A 15,415-nucleotide genomic window follows, 5' to 3' on the forward strand; every position below is an offset into this window, starting at 1 on the left:
TGCAACTCTCAGCCCCCTCATTGTGGTGGGGCTCAGCTCCAGTCTTGATCAGCCAGTATCAACAATTTCCATCATATTAACTTGCCCTTTGTTTGTGCCCACCCACATCTGGGCTTCTCCCTGCCAGGACCCAGCAGTGCCTCCCTGCAACCCACCAGACCTCAGGAAACTGGGTTTAAAGCGTCTCTGCTGTCCTTTACAACTTCTAAACCACTCTATGAGCTGCCAAAGAGAGCTGCTGAGCCCCATGTAGTGCTCAGACACCCCAGATCTTTGTTGTTTTTTGTTTTTTTTTAATTATTATTATTCAAGAGTAAAAGAGACTGAGCTGCCAGTAAATGAAACCTCCTCGTTGATGAATCCCGATTTAAGAGCAGTGGGAGAAGTTTCTGCTTGCCCAGGAATCAACTGCTGGTGATTTTAGGCTCTGTTGGAACAGCACATCAAAGTTAGAGTCATTCCTAGCCAAACGTGTGAGTTAGTGGCTATTTCCCAGGTCCAAATTTCAGGCAGTAATCCTGGCTGGTGGAGCAAAGTGCAAAGTTGACAAGATGACAAAGCAGCTGAAGGAGACAGATGAAAACAGTTCCAGTGTTGGCTCACTGGTGTCTTCCACACCCAGACATTGCAATAACGTCCAACTTCTCCCTGGAAAGCCAGCCAGTGTCTGGAAGTGTCTGTCAGGTGTCCAGCACCCCAGCTGGCTGCTTCAGCTCAGCGTAGCTCTTCTCCTCCACGTGGTTTGTCTGCTCCAGGAGCCACTGTCTCTCCTGGTCACTGACATCCAGCCTCAGCGTCACCTCCTGGAAAACGCTGTTCACAGCAACCTGCAGCACACAGAGAGCAAGCAGCTCAATCCCAGCTACAGGGCAAATGCTGCTCACATTCTCTGGGGAGATGGGCTGCTACTGCACCTCCTTAAAGTGAAGCTTTTTGAACATGCAGATACTGGCTTCATTTTCCTGACCAATCTTAGCCTCAAACTTGGTGATTCCAAGTTTTCCCACTCCTGCAGGAGAAATCAGAGAGAGAGACACTTCTATTACGTGCCACATCTATAAAAGCACAGTACTCCAGTCGTGGGGAAGATGCATCCCTTACTACCCTGCCTGTATCACTGGGAATTATGTGCTCCCTGATCCCAGCCCCACCACACTCCTGTTCCCATGCACTGAGCCACCCTCACCATAGGCCATCATCAGCAGAGTTGCCTCCTTGCCAAACCCTCTGCCACGGCAGCTGGGCTCTGAAAGAGACAGCACAGAGTCAGCATCCAGTTAGTGGAGAAAAACCAGCCACACCAGACACTTCTCAGAAGAGGCTGTGACCTGGACATGCCACGGACTGATCAGGGCCGAACAGCCATGGCAAAGCATGAGAATAAAAAGCTGGTGCAGGAAACATCAGCATCTGTCTGCAGCATGCAGCCACAGTGAGAGAGCCCCAAGCTATGAGGGAGAACTTGACCTGCAATCATGATTTCAATCTCGCCCAGAGTCGGGTCCTCGGTGTTGGTGAGGAAGAGATTCACATCCCCCACCATGGAGCTCTCTTCTGCCTGCCCAGGCCAGCGCCCTGAGTCCAGCACGATGAAGGTGCACTCTGGGGGAAACAAGAATGTGGTAGCATCTTCAGAGTGTGCTGATAATTATTCACAAATCACCAAAGAATGAAATTAAAGGTGTATAATGGACAGAGGAACAGTTTCCACGTGTTAACAGCAAGGAAGAGTTAATAATTTGGCTTCCCACAACAGGTGTGCCTGTTCCTACCCGCAGCAATGAAAGAAATACTTGGAAAAACCTGTTGTGAGGGTGACACAGACACCAAGACTAGAAACAGCCTGTAGAATAAGTGTGAAAACTTCCTTCCCATGTCTGAGGTCTCCTTGCCTTGTCTTACTCAGCAGCAAGTTGGGGCAAAGAATTGTTTGGTGCACAAGAAGCTGACTGAGTGATTCACCTGGCCCATGTTACTGCCACTCTGAGTAAGGTTTTTAATGCCACCTAAGACAAATACTCTGGACTGAGGTCTTTGCCAGCTTCAGTATTTTCCAGCTCACTAAATTTCTACGAGGCTTTTATGGGCAGTGATTCATTACCTGTAGGAGAGTCAGGGAACGAATTCAATCAACACACCCCAACCAGGTGATCATAAAATCATTTGATTTATCAAGGAGAAATACAAGCTCTTTCCACCTTTTTGCAGTGATCAGACCTGGGCACTGTTGGCTGTGCAGAAGTGATGCTTCATAACTTTTAGATCAGCACAAAATGCTGTGGGAAATGAATCACTACAGTCTCTGGAAAACTGCATAAAAAGGAGACAAACAGCTCGAGGAAGTGGATATTCTCCACTTCCCTGAGTATATACCAGCTCTAAGGAGAAAAGCAGTTCAAGCTGCTGTTGTAGAAAGTCTCACATCCCTTCTGGTTTAGGGGAACCCACTCATGGGGCACTCTCAGTTCACTGTGGGTCCTTCCCAGAATGGAAAGGACCTGCTCACCACTCCCACCCTCCCTCAGAAAGCATTCCAGATGCTCACTGTCGGCGTCATCCCGCCAGCTGCGCTGCATTTCGTGCTCCTGCTCCAGGCTGAGGGGCTCCGAGGCTGTCAGTCGCTGCAGCTCCTCCGACTGCATCCACTCGTGGTACCTGGCAATGGACCCCAGCTGCAGCACCACAGGAGGATCCCTCTCAGGGCTCCAGGGGTCAGGGCATCACAAAGCAGCTCTGGAAACACCAGCCCGGCTTTTGTGGCAACTTGAAATGTATCCACAAGCCTCTGTCCCTTATAAAATAGAGTGCTCTCTGGAAATTTAGGAAGTTTGCCCATCCTGTGGCTTTGTCTGGAGTGCCCAAAGCACACCTGATGTTTTTGAGTTCTGGTGCATTTCACCCCGAGCCACCCTGATTCAGCACCTCCTGAACTCTGACAAAACACTAACACTGGTATCTTTGTGATGATTTACTTTAGAAACTGTTGGCACGCCTAATTTATCAAACATCCACCTGGCTTAGCACACTGAAGCTTTGCTCTCCCACCGCCACCCGGGAGAGGCCTCAGTGAGCAGAACTGCTGTGTTCACTCACAGGCAGGTATTTCCCAGTGGCACAGGTGAAGTTCTCCCTGACAGCAGAGCTGACAGGGATGGTGCTGCTGGGCACAGAGGGTACCTCACTGGCCGATTCACAGGGGAAAGCTGGCAGTCACCACCTTTCCTGACCCCAACACTGTCTTCAAAGGGAGAAGCGCAATCAGAGCGTGCAGGAGCATCCGAGGAGGGTGTGGGGAACGTACCGGGGTACGTGTGCGGCGGTGTAGGGCACCAGCGTCACCTTCTGTCCTCGCAGCACCGTGTCCTGGTTAATCTTCATGGCCTCTGCACTGCGGGAGACATCCAACACCCCACTCCGTGTGTCCGCCGAGGCCAAGGCACGGGGCAGTGTGGCCTTGCGCCTTTCGGCAGGGAGAGGCGGCTCTCACTGTCCCGATCTCCCAGATCGCACCAATACCCCCGCATTAACACGCCCGAATCCCTGCACCAACATCCCGACGGGACCCCCGGGGCTGGGGGGGATCCGGGTCCCAGGGACCGAGGGGAACCGACCCCGGGAGGTGATGCGCGACCGCCCTAACCCCTTCCACGCATGCGCACAGACCCCGGCGCCTCCCCGCCACAAACTGTGTGGCGTCATCGCTCCGCCCCACGTGACCCCGCCCCTTTCCTGCCGCGCCCACGCCCCGCCTCTCCACTGCCCCATCCCCATTGCCCCGCCCAATGGCCCCGTGAGGCCCCACCTCCGCTTCGACCCCGCTCCTCCCGTTGCCCAATCGCGATCTGTGCATTCACCCTGTCCCCGCCCCGCTCTGTCCCCGCCCCGCTCCTGCCTTCCTGGACACGCCCCTTCCCGACGCTGCCACGCCCCAATGCCCCGCCCAATTTCTCCATTCCACGCCCCTTTCTGGCCCCCTCCCGTTCGTGTAGGCCCCGCCCATCTTTTCCCGTGCCCCGCCCCTTACCCTTACCCAATCGCCAGTCTGCGCCTTCGCCCCGTCCCGCCCCTCGGGCCAGTCACGTGCGCGGAAGGCTCGGCGCTCGGGCAGCGCGTGCGCCGTGAGTGCCCCCGCGCGGCCGGAGGCGGGGCCGCCGGCGCGAGCTGCTGCCGCCGGTGAGGGGCCGGGCGGTCCCGGGGGGCCCCGGGCGGGACGCGGCCCTCCCGGGAGCTTTGGGGGCGGCCCTGTGTGGGGACAGCGTGGCATGAGAGCAGCGGAGGGGCTCGACGGGCGGGGGGAGGCTTGGGGGAGAGTCCTGGTGTGGGGCGGGGTGTGCAGCAGGGCGGTGGGAGCCGGGCGTGGGGGGAAGGCCGCGAGGTGGGGGGGGGCTGCCGGGGTTGTAGCGCTCTGTGGGGCGGGGGAAGTTCTCCCCGAGAGGGCAGCGGGGACAAGCAGCGTTCCGTCTGGCAGCCCGGGGGTGGCCAGGCCGGGGGGCTCTGGTGCCCTCGGCGGGCCCTGGGGTCGGTTCCCCCCTCCCAGGGTGGGGGCCTGCACGGGGACACGCTGTCCCCGGCCGCGTCCCGGAGTGTCCGTTGTCTCGCTACTTGCTCTGGGTTTGCCAAGCTTGGCTTCAGTGTTTTGAGCCGCGGTTTGTTTTAAAGGGTGGTGTTTGATCTCTTTTTCTGAGGCTGGTCCAGTTATGACCTCAGTGAGCTATGCTGCCTTATTCTTTTCTGGTATTCAGCGTGGGTGTACAAGCTTATAACTGGGTTTTTTAGTGGAGCTTAGCTTGTGCTGATGGTTTGTCCCAGCTAGTGTGGTTGAGTTGGAGCACATCTAGAAGTGTGAAGCTCTTAATTCAATTATGGCTAATCATTGACACGGAAAGCTTCCAGAAGGCTTCAGTCTCCCAATACATGTCTAGTTTGGTTTTTTTTTTTTTGAAACAACATAAAGCTTCCCAAATGCTTCTGCTTTGGAATTGTTGGTGCGTGAGAAGCATCGTGGTGTGTCTTTAATAGGTCCAATATTTTCATTTGTCCACTTAATTCTGTACTTGAATTTCGAAGAAGAGACTTTAGGCTGGTTTTTTGATTTACAGGAGGCACTTGTTTCCAGGAGTAGTAGCTGCATGACAAGCAGTAGTTGGAGATCATCCTCAAGGTAGTAGTTTTTCCTCTTGAGGTTTTAGTTGTCTGAAACAGCCCCTCTGGCTGTTTGGAGAAGATGAAGTTTGGTCATCACATGCTGTGAAAGGGCAGGGCCTTTTGGTTGCTTTAAAACCTGTTTAACAGGTATGAAAACTTCTCACAGATTATTGAACCAAGTGATTCTGGTGAGTGGGGTCTGTCTGAAGGGCCAGATCCTGCTGAAATCTGTTCAAATACCAGAAAACTGATGTGCCAAAGCTTGTGAGTTCTTCCTTTTTCCAGCCAAGATAACACAGTTTTACAATGTTTCCCTAGGTTAAAGGCTACAGAAGTTGAAAACACCCTCCCAAAAACACCCCTCTGGCTTTGCTCTGGGTTTTCCCTCCCTCTCCTGATGGCAGGTGGCATCACTGACACCGGAGAGCTTTACTCTCCCTATGTAAGTTCCACTCTTTGTGGGTTTGGTCACAAGGGTTTTTTTTCAAAATTGTCTTTCCTCAGCATTGTGTTTGCAAATCCTACTTCCTCATGGACATAACTTCAGCATTTCAGGGGATGATGGAGGTCAAAGGGCGGTTAAAGATGCTTAGTGTTTGTAGTTATATGGGGGGGTTTTGACATCACAGATCGCTTTTCATAAAGTAAAGGGATTATGTGTGCTCTAAAATATAGATTTAAAAGTGCTAAAAGACCTTCATGTCCTATACCAGCTCTTCATCCTTCTGCCGGCTTTCTTACATTTTGTTAATGTTTTCATCAACTCAGATGGTCATTATCATAAACAGAGGGGACCGGGGCATTGAAACTATCCCACTTTCTTCCCTTTTGTTGCTTTATATAAACATTTTCCCCTGAATTTCCCAAAGTTTACTTAGCTGCAGCTGTTGCAGTAATTTGTTTTACACCACTTCACTGAAAGTGAGTAATTAAGAGATTCTTTCCCTGTAATGTGGTGTCCTGTGCAACTGCTGAGCCAATTACTGCTTTCCTTTAGTACTGGAAATACTGGTTTTCATAGCCACAAGACTTCACAAAATGTCAGCTTTTAAAAACAGCACTTTATAAACTCTTTTTTTTTTTTAATAAACTCAATAAATTTAGAACCAGCCCTGAAATCTGCGTGTTGGGTTTTAAATCCTTTAAAATTTTTCATCTCCATGTTAACGATTAAATGTAGGAGAAGTGGATATTAGGCTGCAGAAATAGGTCACAACTGAGAAAATGGAGAAGTAAGACAGTAACTGGGATGTCTGGACCCTCAAAGATTAGTGTCACCTGCTCTTATGTTGTTATGCTGGTGCTGCGTGAATTTCCTAGAGTAATCTCAAAGGCTGAGACCCTCCTCTTTCCCTGAAGGTGTCTAACCAGGCTGAACATGACAGGCAGCATTCTCATTTCTTCTTGACCAAAGGAAAATCATTGTTCTCAGATGTTCAGCAAAAGATGAATTTGTTGTGCTTATGCCAGTGAAATGCTCCCAGGGTCACCAGGGAATAGTTCTGATGTTAATTGCTCCACACCCAGAAAAGTCTGCTAATACACAGCTCTTTACTGGCTTTCCTCTGAAGGGACTCTGACCTGTATTAAAAAACACCCCCAAAACCACTAAAGCACAACAACTTTAGCAGTTTTTGATCTTGAATTGAGCTAAATTCATAGCCTGGGGGGTCCTGTCCGAGTGCAGAGTTCTCTTTTGTCTCTGGACACTGAAAAAGCTCATTGCCAGAGAAGATAAAATCCTTTCAGGAAGTAAAATCGCTTCTTCAGAATATGCTCAGCTTCCTACTGGTAGAATGGCAAGCAGGCTTTGAATTAGAATTCTGTTTGGATATTTCTTGTGTGACTGGAAATAAAAGGTCCTGAAAGGTACAAAGTAGTAACTACTCGTGTTCAGGTTAGAAAAAACCCACAGCACAGACCTTCAGGTAGAAGGCAGTGATTTGAAAACGAGCAAACACAAAAACCCTCATATACTTTATAATTTTAAAAGTTAGAGAGAAAAAATAATTTAAAATAATTAGAAAAATGGAGGGGAAATATCAGCTTCTCCAGAAATGTGCTTACACCCACATTGTTTTCTTTGGATTTCAGTCCCCCTCCTCCAGTTATTTCTCACATGGACTTCTTGCTACCCTGCTGGCTCAGGGATTGCCCTCTCCTTTTAAATCAGGGTGTGTGTGAGGTGTTTTGGATGACTGGTGGCACACTCTGATGCTGGATCATGTGGCTGATTGCAGGTTGGCCTGGTGTACATGTTCAACCTCATCGTGGGGACAGGAGCCCTGACCATGCCCAAGGCCTTTGCCACAGCAGGGTGGCTCGTCAGCCTCGTCCTCCTGATGTTCTTAGGATTTATGAGGTAGGACCTGTGTGTGTGTGTGTCTTTAGGGGACTGTAAGGTTCAGCTGGGTGAGGACAGGGTAAAGACTTTTTTGCTGTTTTCCTTTGTGCTCTCTCTCTCTGCTTCTTGAGTGTTGGTTTCAGTGGTGGTGTTGCCCGTGGACCTGATTTGGAGGGATGCACTTTCTGACTCTCTGGTACATCCCATTTCCTAACTGATGGGAAGGACTTTTCCTCCAGTCCAGTCTTCTGGGACCTTTATCCCAGCTATCTTTTTGACATTGTCCTCACTGTGGATACATTCTGTGCTTGCCTCTGTCACAGACCAGTTCCCCAAACACCAACCAGGTCACAGGAGGCACAGGGTCAAGTCTTTGCTTTGTGACTTGCAGATGTGTAAGCTTTCTCTTGGCTTCTGGCAATGCTCTCACAGCTGCAACTGTGTCAGGAACAAAAATTCCTGTACAGCCAGGCCTATCTTAGCCCCTCCAGACCTTTGCTGCTCAAGACCTTGGAGATGGCCTCCTGTTTGTCACACTGGTTCACTGTGGGCCCCTGTCCAGGTGTCTCCCTGCTGGAGCAGCAGGTGGAGCTGAAGGCTGTGGATACAGCGCTGATTTCTAAGGAGTTCCTGCTACAACTGCCCTCTTCTGGTGGGCCGGGAATCCCTGCTTGCTTCTTGCTTGGTTTTAAAATAAAATAAAGCAGAATTCCCTCCTGCCATTTATATAAATGGACTTTTGAAGTGCCAGTCTTTTCAGTAACCAGCCCTGCCAGCCTGAATGTGCCTTTGGTTTGGAGCCAGAGCTTTTGGGTTCTGTTCTGTGCTGCTGGGCAGGGAGACTGTATGGTCAAATGCTTTTGAGTGCCCCACCTCAGAGCTGGATGCTGCGAAGGCTTGGTAAAATGGTATCTATGGGGTTACCAGTAACTGGGAGTTTTAGAAGCAATTCCTTTTAGCTATATTAGTTTAAAGGCATAAATTCAATGTATGGAATTCAGCACCAGCAGACAATCCTTTAAGGTCAGCAGGGAGAGCACAAACCTCCAAATCTGTGCACCAGAACTGCACTGGATTAAGCTGAAAAGACACAGCTCAAAGTGCTGCATGCCTTGGGATCTCTGTTGCTTTTGTTCTGGTACTTCTAACTTCCTCATGCCCCCTGGGCATCTTTAGTACAGGAAAAGCCTGGGTGGAAATTGCTACACAGGACTCAGCACTTCCTTTTATTCTTGCAAAACTATCTCTTATTTGAGCTTGATAGGCAAGTCCAGTTCCTGAAGCAGTGAGAACCACTTTAAAGCCTTAAATAAGATTGCTTTGTGGGGGGTTTAAAACTTACTGATTAATATTATAGGACTGGTTTTAGCTGAAATAATGATATTCCTTCCATAAAGTGGCTCTCCCTGTCTCCCTGGACAGCTCTTACACTGGCCTCCAGTATTTGCCTGCATGTGTGGTGTGCTCCTTGTTCTTGTATTGCTGCTTTGCTTCTGATGCCATGTGTAAGATTCTTTAAGGGACCAGAGTACCTTTGCCATGAGCTTCAGAATTGAACTGGGTTTGTCCTAGGTTCTAAAATGAGGAAGGAAATTTGCTTTCTAGCAATAGTCAAAGTTCTCTTGCTGCCTTCAACCGACAGGAACACCAGGAATGTGCCTTCCAAATACCTCAAGTGTCATCTTATATCTGAAGGTGTGTCAAATTTTACTGCGTATTGTGGTCTGCTTGAACACCTGCATCTCAAGAGCAGAAGAAAGCAATAAACTGAAATGAAACACTATCAAAACAGTGTGTGGGGAGCTGGAAAAAGGATTGTTTTGGTTTGTTTGCTCCTACAAAACAGATGGGAATTATTCTCCATCTCTCTTCAGTGACAGTTCTTGACTATTACTGATGATATCAATTTAATTCTTCTCTCTGTAGCTATATGACTACGACCTTTGTGGTGGAAGCCATGGCTGCTGCAAACGCCCAGCTGAGATGGAAGAGAATGGAAAAACGCAAGGTTTGTGTGGGGTTTAATTCTCCTTTTCCTCCTGTTGTTTTATCACATAGGATTTTCCTGGCATTCTCCTGCATCTTTGCCTTGTCTCGTTACTAACTCAAAGGAAATAAATTTCTTGTGTACTTAACTTTGCCATATAAAATATAGCTGTTAGTTCCCTGTGGGGTTGCTCATTAAAGACAGGATTTTCTGCTCCTGCTTTGAAAAATCTCTTGTGCTGTTCACATTTCTTACTGATCACACTCTCCTTGCCCAGAAGCACTGCTCAATGAATGTGGAGAGGTGGCAGCCAATATATTGGTGCTATTTGGAGTGTGCTGAGGACTATAAATCCTTGCTGATCTCAGGTCATTTAACTGGGACAGGCTGGGATGTCCTTGCTGTTACTTGGGCAGTATCCCAGGTTGTGGACAGTTCTGAATTATGTCCTTGCTGTAAAACTTACTTGTGGCTTTACTGGATCAGAGGGAGGCATAATTGTTTGCACTGATTTAGACCCCTGGCTTGGTGTTAGTGGGATAGTTAGGAACTAGACCTGCTTGTGCTGGCTAGATATGCTTGGATTTATTTTTTTTCTCCCAGTTCTTCAACACTGCAGGTCTGCCTGAAGTTTCCAACTTCCTTGTGCCACTTATCACTGTGTGAATTGGGCAGTGTTGTTGTGTGTGTGGGTGACCTGGGGCTGGGACAGCAGAGCCTGTCACTCACTTCAGCCTGCTCTGCTAGTGTCCTCTTCTGCCCTCCACAGCATCTCCTGAGCTCCCTGGTATTGCCTTTGCTTGCGTGTCCTCCCCTCCCTGTTTGGGACGTTCCTTTGAGTGACCATGACTCTAGGGGTGGCACAGCCTATACTGTGGGCAGCAGATATCTCAGCACTGCTCTGGTCTTTTCATCCAGGAGGATGATGAAGATGAGGATTCTTCCTCTGGAGTGTCTGACAGTGATGTTCTTCTCCAGGATGGCTACGAGCGAGCAGAGACACGGCCTATCCTGTCAGTTCGTGAGTACCCAGTTCATGCTTTCCCTGGTGTGAGGCCCCTTGGCATACAGTGCTCCAGTGGAATCCTCTGTCCGTTTCACCCTTAATTCCACATGCTCTCATCCCAAAGTCCTCAGCACTTGCAAGATAAGACTCATTGAGAATTCACTTTGCCTTCTGAAGCCTGATAAAGATCTTTTCCCTCTAGGTCACTAAGATGAGAACATCTTATTTTCTAAACACCTTTAAACTAGCTTCAGCAGGGTAATTGGCCCAGTGACTCTACAGCTGTGGAGTTGTACATACTGTCCTTCAAACTGCTGCTAGAGCTTCCCAAGTATCCAGGTAATCTGGCCTCAGGCCTTATTGGAGGCACTGGTTGAAACACTTCTTGTTTTTAACTTGCAGAGAGACGTGGCTCAGCCAATATCTTTGAAATCACTGAGAGGGTGGAAATGGGCCAGATGGCTTCCATGTTCTTCAATAAAGGTAAGCGATGAACGTTTTCAAAAGTCCCTTTGGGTCCTCCTGCATGTTGGGTGTATGGCTGTTCATAAGTTTGCGTGCTTCTCGGTGTGGGTTTGCATCCTGAGTTTGTGATAACTCCACCCAATGTACTGTTCCTTCTCTCTGTGGACTGTATTCATCCTCCTGTGTGGTGTTTCTATAAAGCATTTATGGGCTGGGGGGGCCAGAACCTGCTGCGGTGGGCATATGAACCAGCAAAACACTGCAGATTATGGGAGCAGTTTCTTCATACAGGCAAGTGTAAGTCAGTGCTTTTTCTGACTGCACTTCACCTACCTCTGAACTGCATCTGCCCTCTGTGATCTCCACTGTTTGAAGCAGTAGAGCCCAGCTGTTGTGTTTTTTGGTTGCATTTTGGTTGTAGCATTTGAGAATAAGACACTCAGGTTTCCTTGAGCCTTGTAAACAGCAGTCTGAAGAAAAGAGACTTCTGATAATAGCTCGTGGGAATTGTCTGCATCTGGGGAATCATCAAGAGAGCTGGGACATGAACTGCTGAAGAGGTCCCTGCTGAGGATGAGATAGACAGCTGGCTTGTCTTTTTGCTTTTAAATGTCTCTTATATGCCAGGGAACAAACTTGTAACCCTGATAAAGCCCCATCCATTGCTGTGTATGATAGAAATGCAAGCCATGGCGATGAGGATTCTGAAACCTGTAAAGCAGGACAATGAAATGCTCTGCAGAGCCAGAACATCATCAGACACCATGGCTGTGCAGTTTTGAGCCTGTCAGGCCCCATTTTTTTGTGGACAGTGATGTTTCCCCTTGTTCACTGGCCACCTTGCAAAGAGGTGATGGAAGGCTGGGTTTTTTCCACTACATTACATCAGTGTTATGCCAGCATAAAGCTGTTGCCTCTGAAGGACACCTGGGCTTAAGGAGTAAATATTCTTTGAACTTTATTTTTTTATTTTAAAGTTAATTTAAAAAACCAAACTTTATCATTTTCTTGCATTCCTCTTGTGGGATTTTGTAGATTTGAATCACTTAGGACTATTAAAAAAATCCGCCTTGGACTAGGTTGCCACGTTTTTAGTCAGAGAAGTGAAGTGTGTCAGAAACATCTTGTTCCTGGTCTCGCTTGTACCACTGAGTTTTTATGACCACAGGCAAGTTTTCTTGCTTGTTTGCTTTGCTGTGTGTAAAATACGGTGACCACGTCCCTGTCTCTTGATGTTCTTCTGAGGCATGATATTTGAGAAGTGCTTTGAGAGCAATCCATCTAACGGAGTTTAGCGGTATTGCTGAGGATTGGGCTATGGAGGGATGGGGATCACGGGAGTCACAGTGTTCTCATCAAGTTTCAGGAGGCCCCTTCTTTGCATGTGCTTCACAGGGGAGTTGGAAAGGACCCCCAGAAGCCAGGCAGGTTCTGGGCCTTTCTGGTGCTCAGCCAATAGAGGGTGCTGGGAATATGTGTTCTCTCTCAGTCAGCACTGATGTAGCTTCCAAGCAAAGTGAAATAAACTGCTTAGTACTCTTAAATCTTAATCCCTCTTCTTAATGTTGCTTTAGCCAGAGTTATCTGATTTCTGTGTTAAGGATCCTCCCCTGGGTCTCCTCAGCCCGTCAAAAAGGGATGAATCCATCTGCAGGAAGGTGGCTGGAACAGCTGCAGGCCATGGCCTGACCCTCCTTGTGACTTCCAGATGGGATGAGGTGCCTGCAGCAAAGGACCTGGGGCAGCTGTAACTCATTTGCTGCTTTCCCTTTGAGCTCAGCAGTGAGCTCCATCCCTGTCACTGATTCATAGATACCCTTTGGCCTTCGGGTGGCTGCAGAGACAGACAGGTGAAGGACCTCCCTCTGCAGGTCCCTGCTGAGGTGCTCCCTCCCCACAGCTGCACAGAAAGGCCTTCAGCAAGGGCAGCTGCTCAGTGATCACTTAGTGCTGAGAAACTGGGCCACACTGGGGAATTCCCAGCTCCAAGCACCAGCCTGTGAGGTTTCACAGCTGGCAAATGTCTGGGTGTTTACTTATGATACACAAGGTATGGATCCAAACCCAAGGTGATGGAGGGCTTTACAGTCTCCAGAGGGAAGGCTGATGAAAGCTATGCAGTAGACCTCAAAACCCCTGATTTCTAGTGAGTTCTCTGCTCCTTTCCCTTGACTGATTTTTATTTTCAACAATCTGACAGGAGTTGAATCTGCAGTCCTAGGAGGTAAGCTGGGGATAAATCTCAATTTCAGATTGTCTGCTTTCTTAAAGGGAGCTGACTTAGGTTTAGGCTGTGAAGAGATTGTGTGCTCTTTTAAAAGAGCTGGCTCTGAAAGACTACTTTTTTCTCGTTTTAATTTTTTTTATTTTTAATGCTGGGTGCTTTCTTCTGGGACTGAGCAGTCATTTATTGCAGTAATAGATTCTAGGCACATCTATCATGCTGTTTCCTTACAGGAAGTAATTGCTTTTTTTTTCACCCCGTTTTGTACCCAGTAATGAAAGTATTGATCAGGGAGGGTCAGCCGCAGTTTATAAAAGAACTGCTGCTAAAGTCTTCCTGCCTTGGAGAGGATGAGTTTGCGAGAGGAGTGTCACCTGTGCTTCCTGCAGACAGAGAGGTCTGCGTTGGAATGGGGATGCTGCTGGGGCTGGCTGGTGCTGCTCTGGCTTAGCTGGTCGTGTCAGCTTTATTTTGTATGTGTGGGGCAGCTGAGTCCTGAGACCAGGTGCAGATCCCAAAACAGAATATCTATCTGAGTCTGTGTAATCCTGGGCTTCGTGTCCCTGCAGCTTCTGTCCTATGTCAGATATTTTTTAAAACTTTCAACCCTTTTTAATGGGAAATTGGAGAAGACTGGTAGGCAGTTTGTTGCTGTCTCCAGAACAACGCAGAGACTCCCTAACTGTGAAGACATCTTTCACAGAGCAAGAAAGCAAGGAGAGAACTATACAGAATGATCTGACAGTTTCTGTAGTAAGTCCATTTGTCTCCAGGAACAACTCCAGAGCACTGATTTAGTGTGCTACTGTACAGAAGCAGTGAAGCTCTCTCAATGCTTTCCTGATACAGCCCCTTTAAAGCTAAGCAGGCGCAGCATACGGAATAATTTATTTAAACAAAGGAGAATGCCTAATAATGTTTCCTGACATCCAGAGCTCCAGGCGCAGTATGATGGCAAAGCATGGTTAAGCTTTGGGGCACCCAAGCACTGTAGGAAAAAGTCCTCATTCCTGCAGCAGTGTTGTCCTTGTTTGATAGTTGTCACAGCTGTGAGTGTGAGGTTTGCTCAAGCTGCACTGGGATTAAGCATCAGGTGGCATCACAACTTGAAAGTAGGGGCAGGTTTCTTGAGCTGTTTTCCTTCAATGTCACCTTCCTAAATTAAATGAATTTGAGGCTTTTATTCTGTAACTCATCTGTCTCTGAAATAAAATATCTTCCAATTTGTTGGTGAGATTTATACAGACTTGCTTGCACGAAGAGAATCCTGGAGTCTCATCAAGCATTTCTTCATCCCTTTAGATTTTAGTCCTTCATAGCAGTGTCTTGTTGTGCCTCAGTAAGGCTGTTCTGTGCACCCAATTAATTTGTGTAAGATTTTCTATTAATCTCATAGGTGAAGACAGGGCAAGCTTTAAATTAGAAACAATTAAAAAAAAAAACAACAAACAAACAACAGAGAAAAAACTTATCCCGAAAAATGAGTAGGGGCAGGAACAGTGTATCTGGTGGCATCAGGGTAAGTGGGATGCAGAAACAGTTTTAAAGCTTTGCAGGATTTTACCTTGGCTCAAGTTGCCAGTGGTAGGGAATCTCCCAAAGCAGCTCCATTTCAGCCCATTGGAATCTGAGCTCGGCAGGGCCAAATCCCTACAAATCCATACTGTGAAGGTCCTGCAGTTTGAAATCAGAGGATTTGGAATCAGCAGAGCTTGAAAACATTCTCTCTGCATTTCACTTTGTCAGGCTGTGCTCACACTGAGTCTGAGAACATCACCTGGATGTTTGCCTGTGGCGGTTCAGAGCTGACAGCTTCTTCTGGCAGGTGACTTTTGTGAGACCTGTTGGTCTTGACTGCAGGATGGGCTTGAACTAGAGGGTTTATTTAGTGTCAGTGCCAGGTATTGAAGGAGGCAGAGTGGAGGCCTGAGATCCCTCATGCCCCATCAGTTCCTGTTCCATGGTAAGTTCCCTGAGCTTGGCTGGAGTTTGCTGCAGAAACTATGGAGACAAATGGGGATTTAAGATCTTAAAATTTTTGTATATTTGAAGTGCAGAGAACAAGAGTCTCTGTGTACTCTGCTGAATCTGGACAATATTTTGTTTTTCTGCAGTGGGTGTCAACCTCTTCTATTTCTGTATAATTATCTACCTCTATGGAGATCTGGCAATCTATGCAGCAGCGGTGCCAGTGTCCCTAATGCAGGTGACCTGGTAAGTGTGCTTACTCCTGAGGGGCTGTGT

The 15,415-nt window shown here is 48.1% G+C and overlaps 2 protein-coding genes across 4 annotated transcripts in view; one reads left to right on the forward strand and one right to left on the reverse strand.

The window, feature by feature from the left end:
- Window positions 1-272: 272 nt before the first annotated feature.
- Window positions 273-4,051, reverse strand: NAT9 (N-acetyltransferase 9 (putative)). The gene is made up of 7 exons (XM_066200385.1): window positions 4,031-4,051; window positions 3,302-3,388; window positions 2,546-2,655; window positions 1,468-1,602; window positions 1,187-1,246; window positions 915-1,009; window positions 273-827 (listed from the first exon to the last, which is right to left on the reverse strand). The coding sequence occupies exons 2-7, from the start codon at window positions 3,376-3,378 to the stop codon at window positions 681-683; spliced, it is 624 nt and encodes a 207-aa protein (XP_066056482.1). The 5' UTR covers window positions 3,379-3,388; window positions 4,031-4,051; the 3' UTR covers window positions 273-680.
- A 17-nt stretch (window positions 4,052-4,068) lies between these two features.
- The window catches only part of TMEM104 (transmembrane protein 104), a 44,778-nt gene continuing 33,431 nt past the window's right edge, over window positions 4,069-15,415 (forward strand). For 2 of the 3 annotated variants that reach the window (XM_066200381.1, XM_066200382.1), the window contains exons 1-7: window positions 4,522-5,161; window positions 5,464-5,587; window positions 7,386-7,507; window positions 9,416-9,497; window positions 10,395-10,497; window positions 10,885-10,965; window positions 15,286-15,385. In XM_066200381.1, coding sequence (XP_066056478.1) covers window positions 5,130-5,161; window positions 5,464-5,587; window positions 7,386-7,507; window positions 9,416-9,497; window positions 10,395-10,497; window positions 10,885-10,965; window positions 15,286-15,385 — 644 coding nt within the window. In that variant the 5' untranslated portion in view covers window positions 4,522-5,129. Of the gene's footprint in view, window positions 4,174-4,521; window positions 5,162-5,463; window positions 5,588-7,385; window positions 7,508-9,415; window positions 9,498-10,394; window positions 10,498-10,884; window positions 10,966-15,285; window positions 15,386-15,415 lie in introns of those variants that run through there. The other variant, XM_066200383.1, reaches the window with a different exon arrangement.

The sequence above is a fragment of the Chamaea fasciata genome, unplaced genomic scaffold (genome assembly GCF_029207755.1).
Source record: "Chamaea fasciata isolate MVZ Bird 193981 ecotype frontalis unplaced genomic scaffold, bChaFas1.0.hap1 SCAF_19, whole genome shotgun sequence".
Taxonomy (NCBI): Eukaryota; Metazoa; Chordata; class Aves; order Passeriformes; family Sylviidae; genus Chamaea; species Chamaea fasciata.

Coding starts and splice junctions, on each gene's coding strand:
- NAT9 (XM_066200385.1), bottom strand. CDS start 3,378: ATGAAGATTAACCAGGACACGGTGCTGCGAGGACAGAAGGTGACGCTG. Junction 2,656..3,301: donor ACCGCCGCACACGTACCCCG/GTACGTTCCCCA, acceptor GTCCATTGCCAG/GTACCACGAGTGGATGCAGT. Junction 828..914: donor AAAAGCTTCACTTTAAGGAG/GTGCAGTAGCAG, acceptor TGTGTGCTGCAG/GTTGCTGTGAACAGCGTTTT.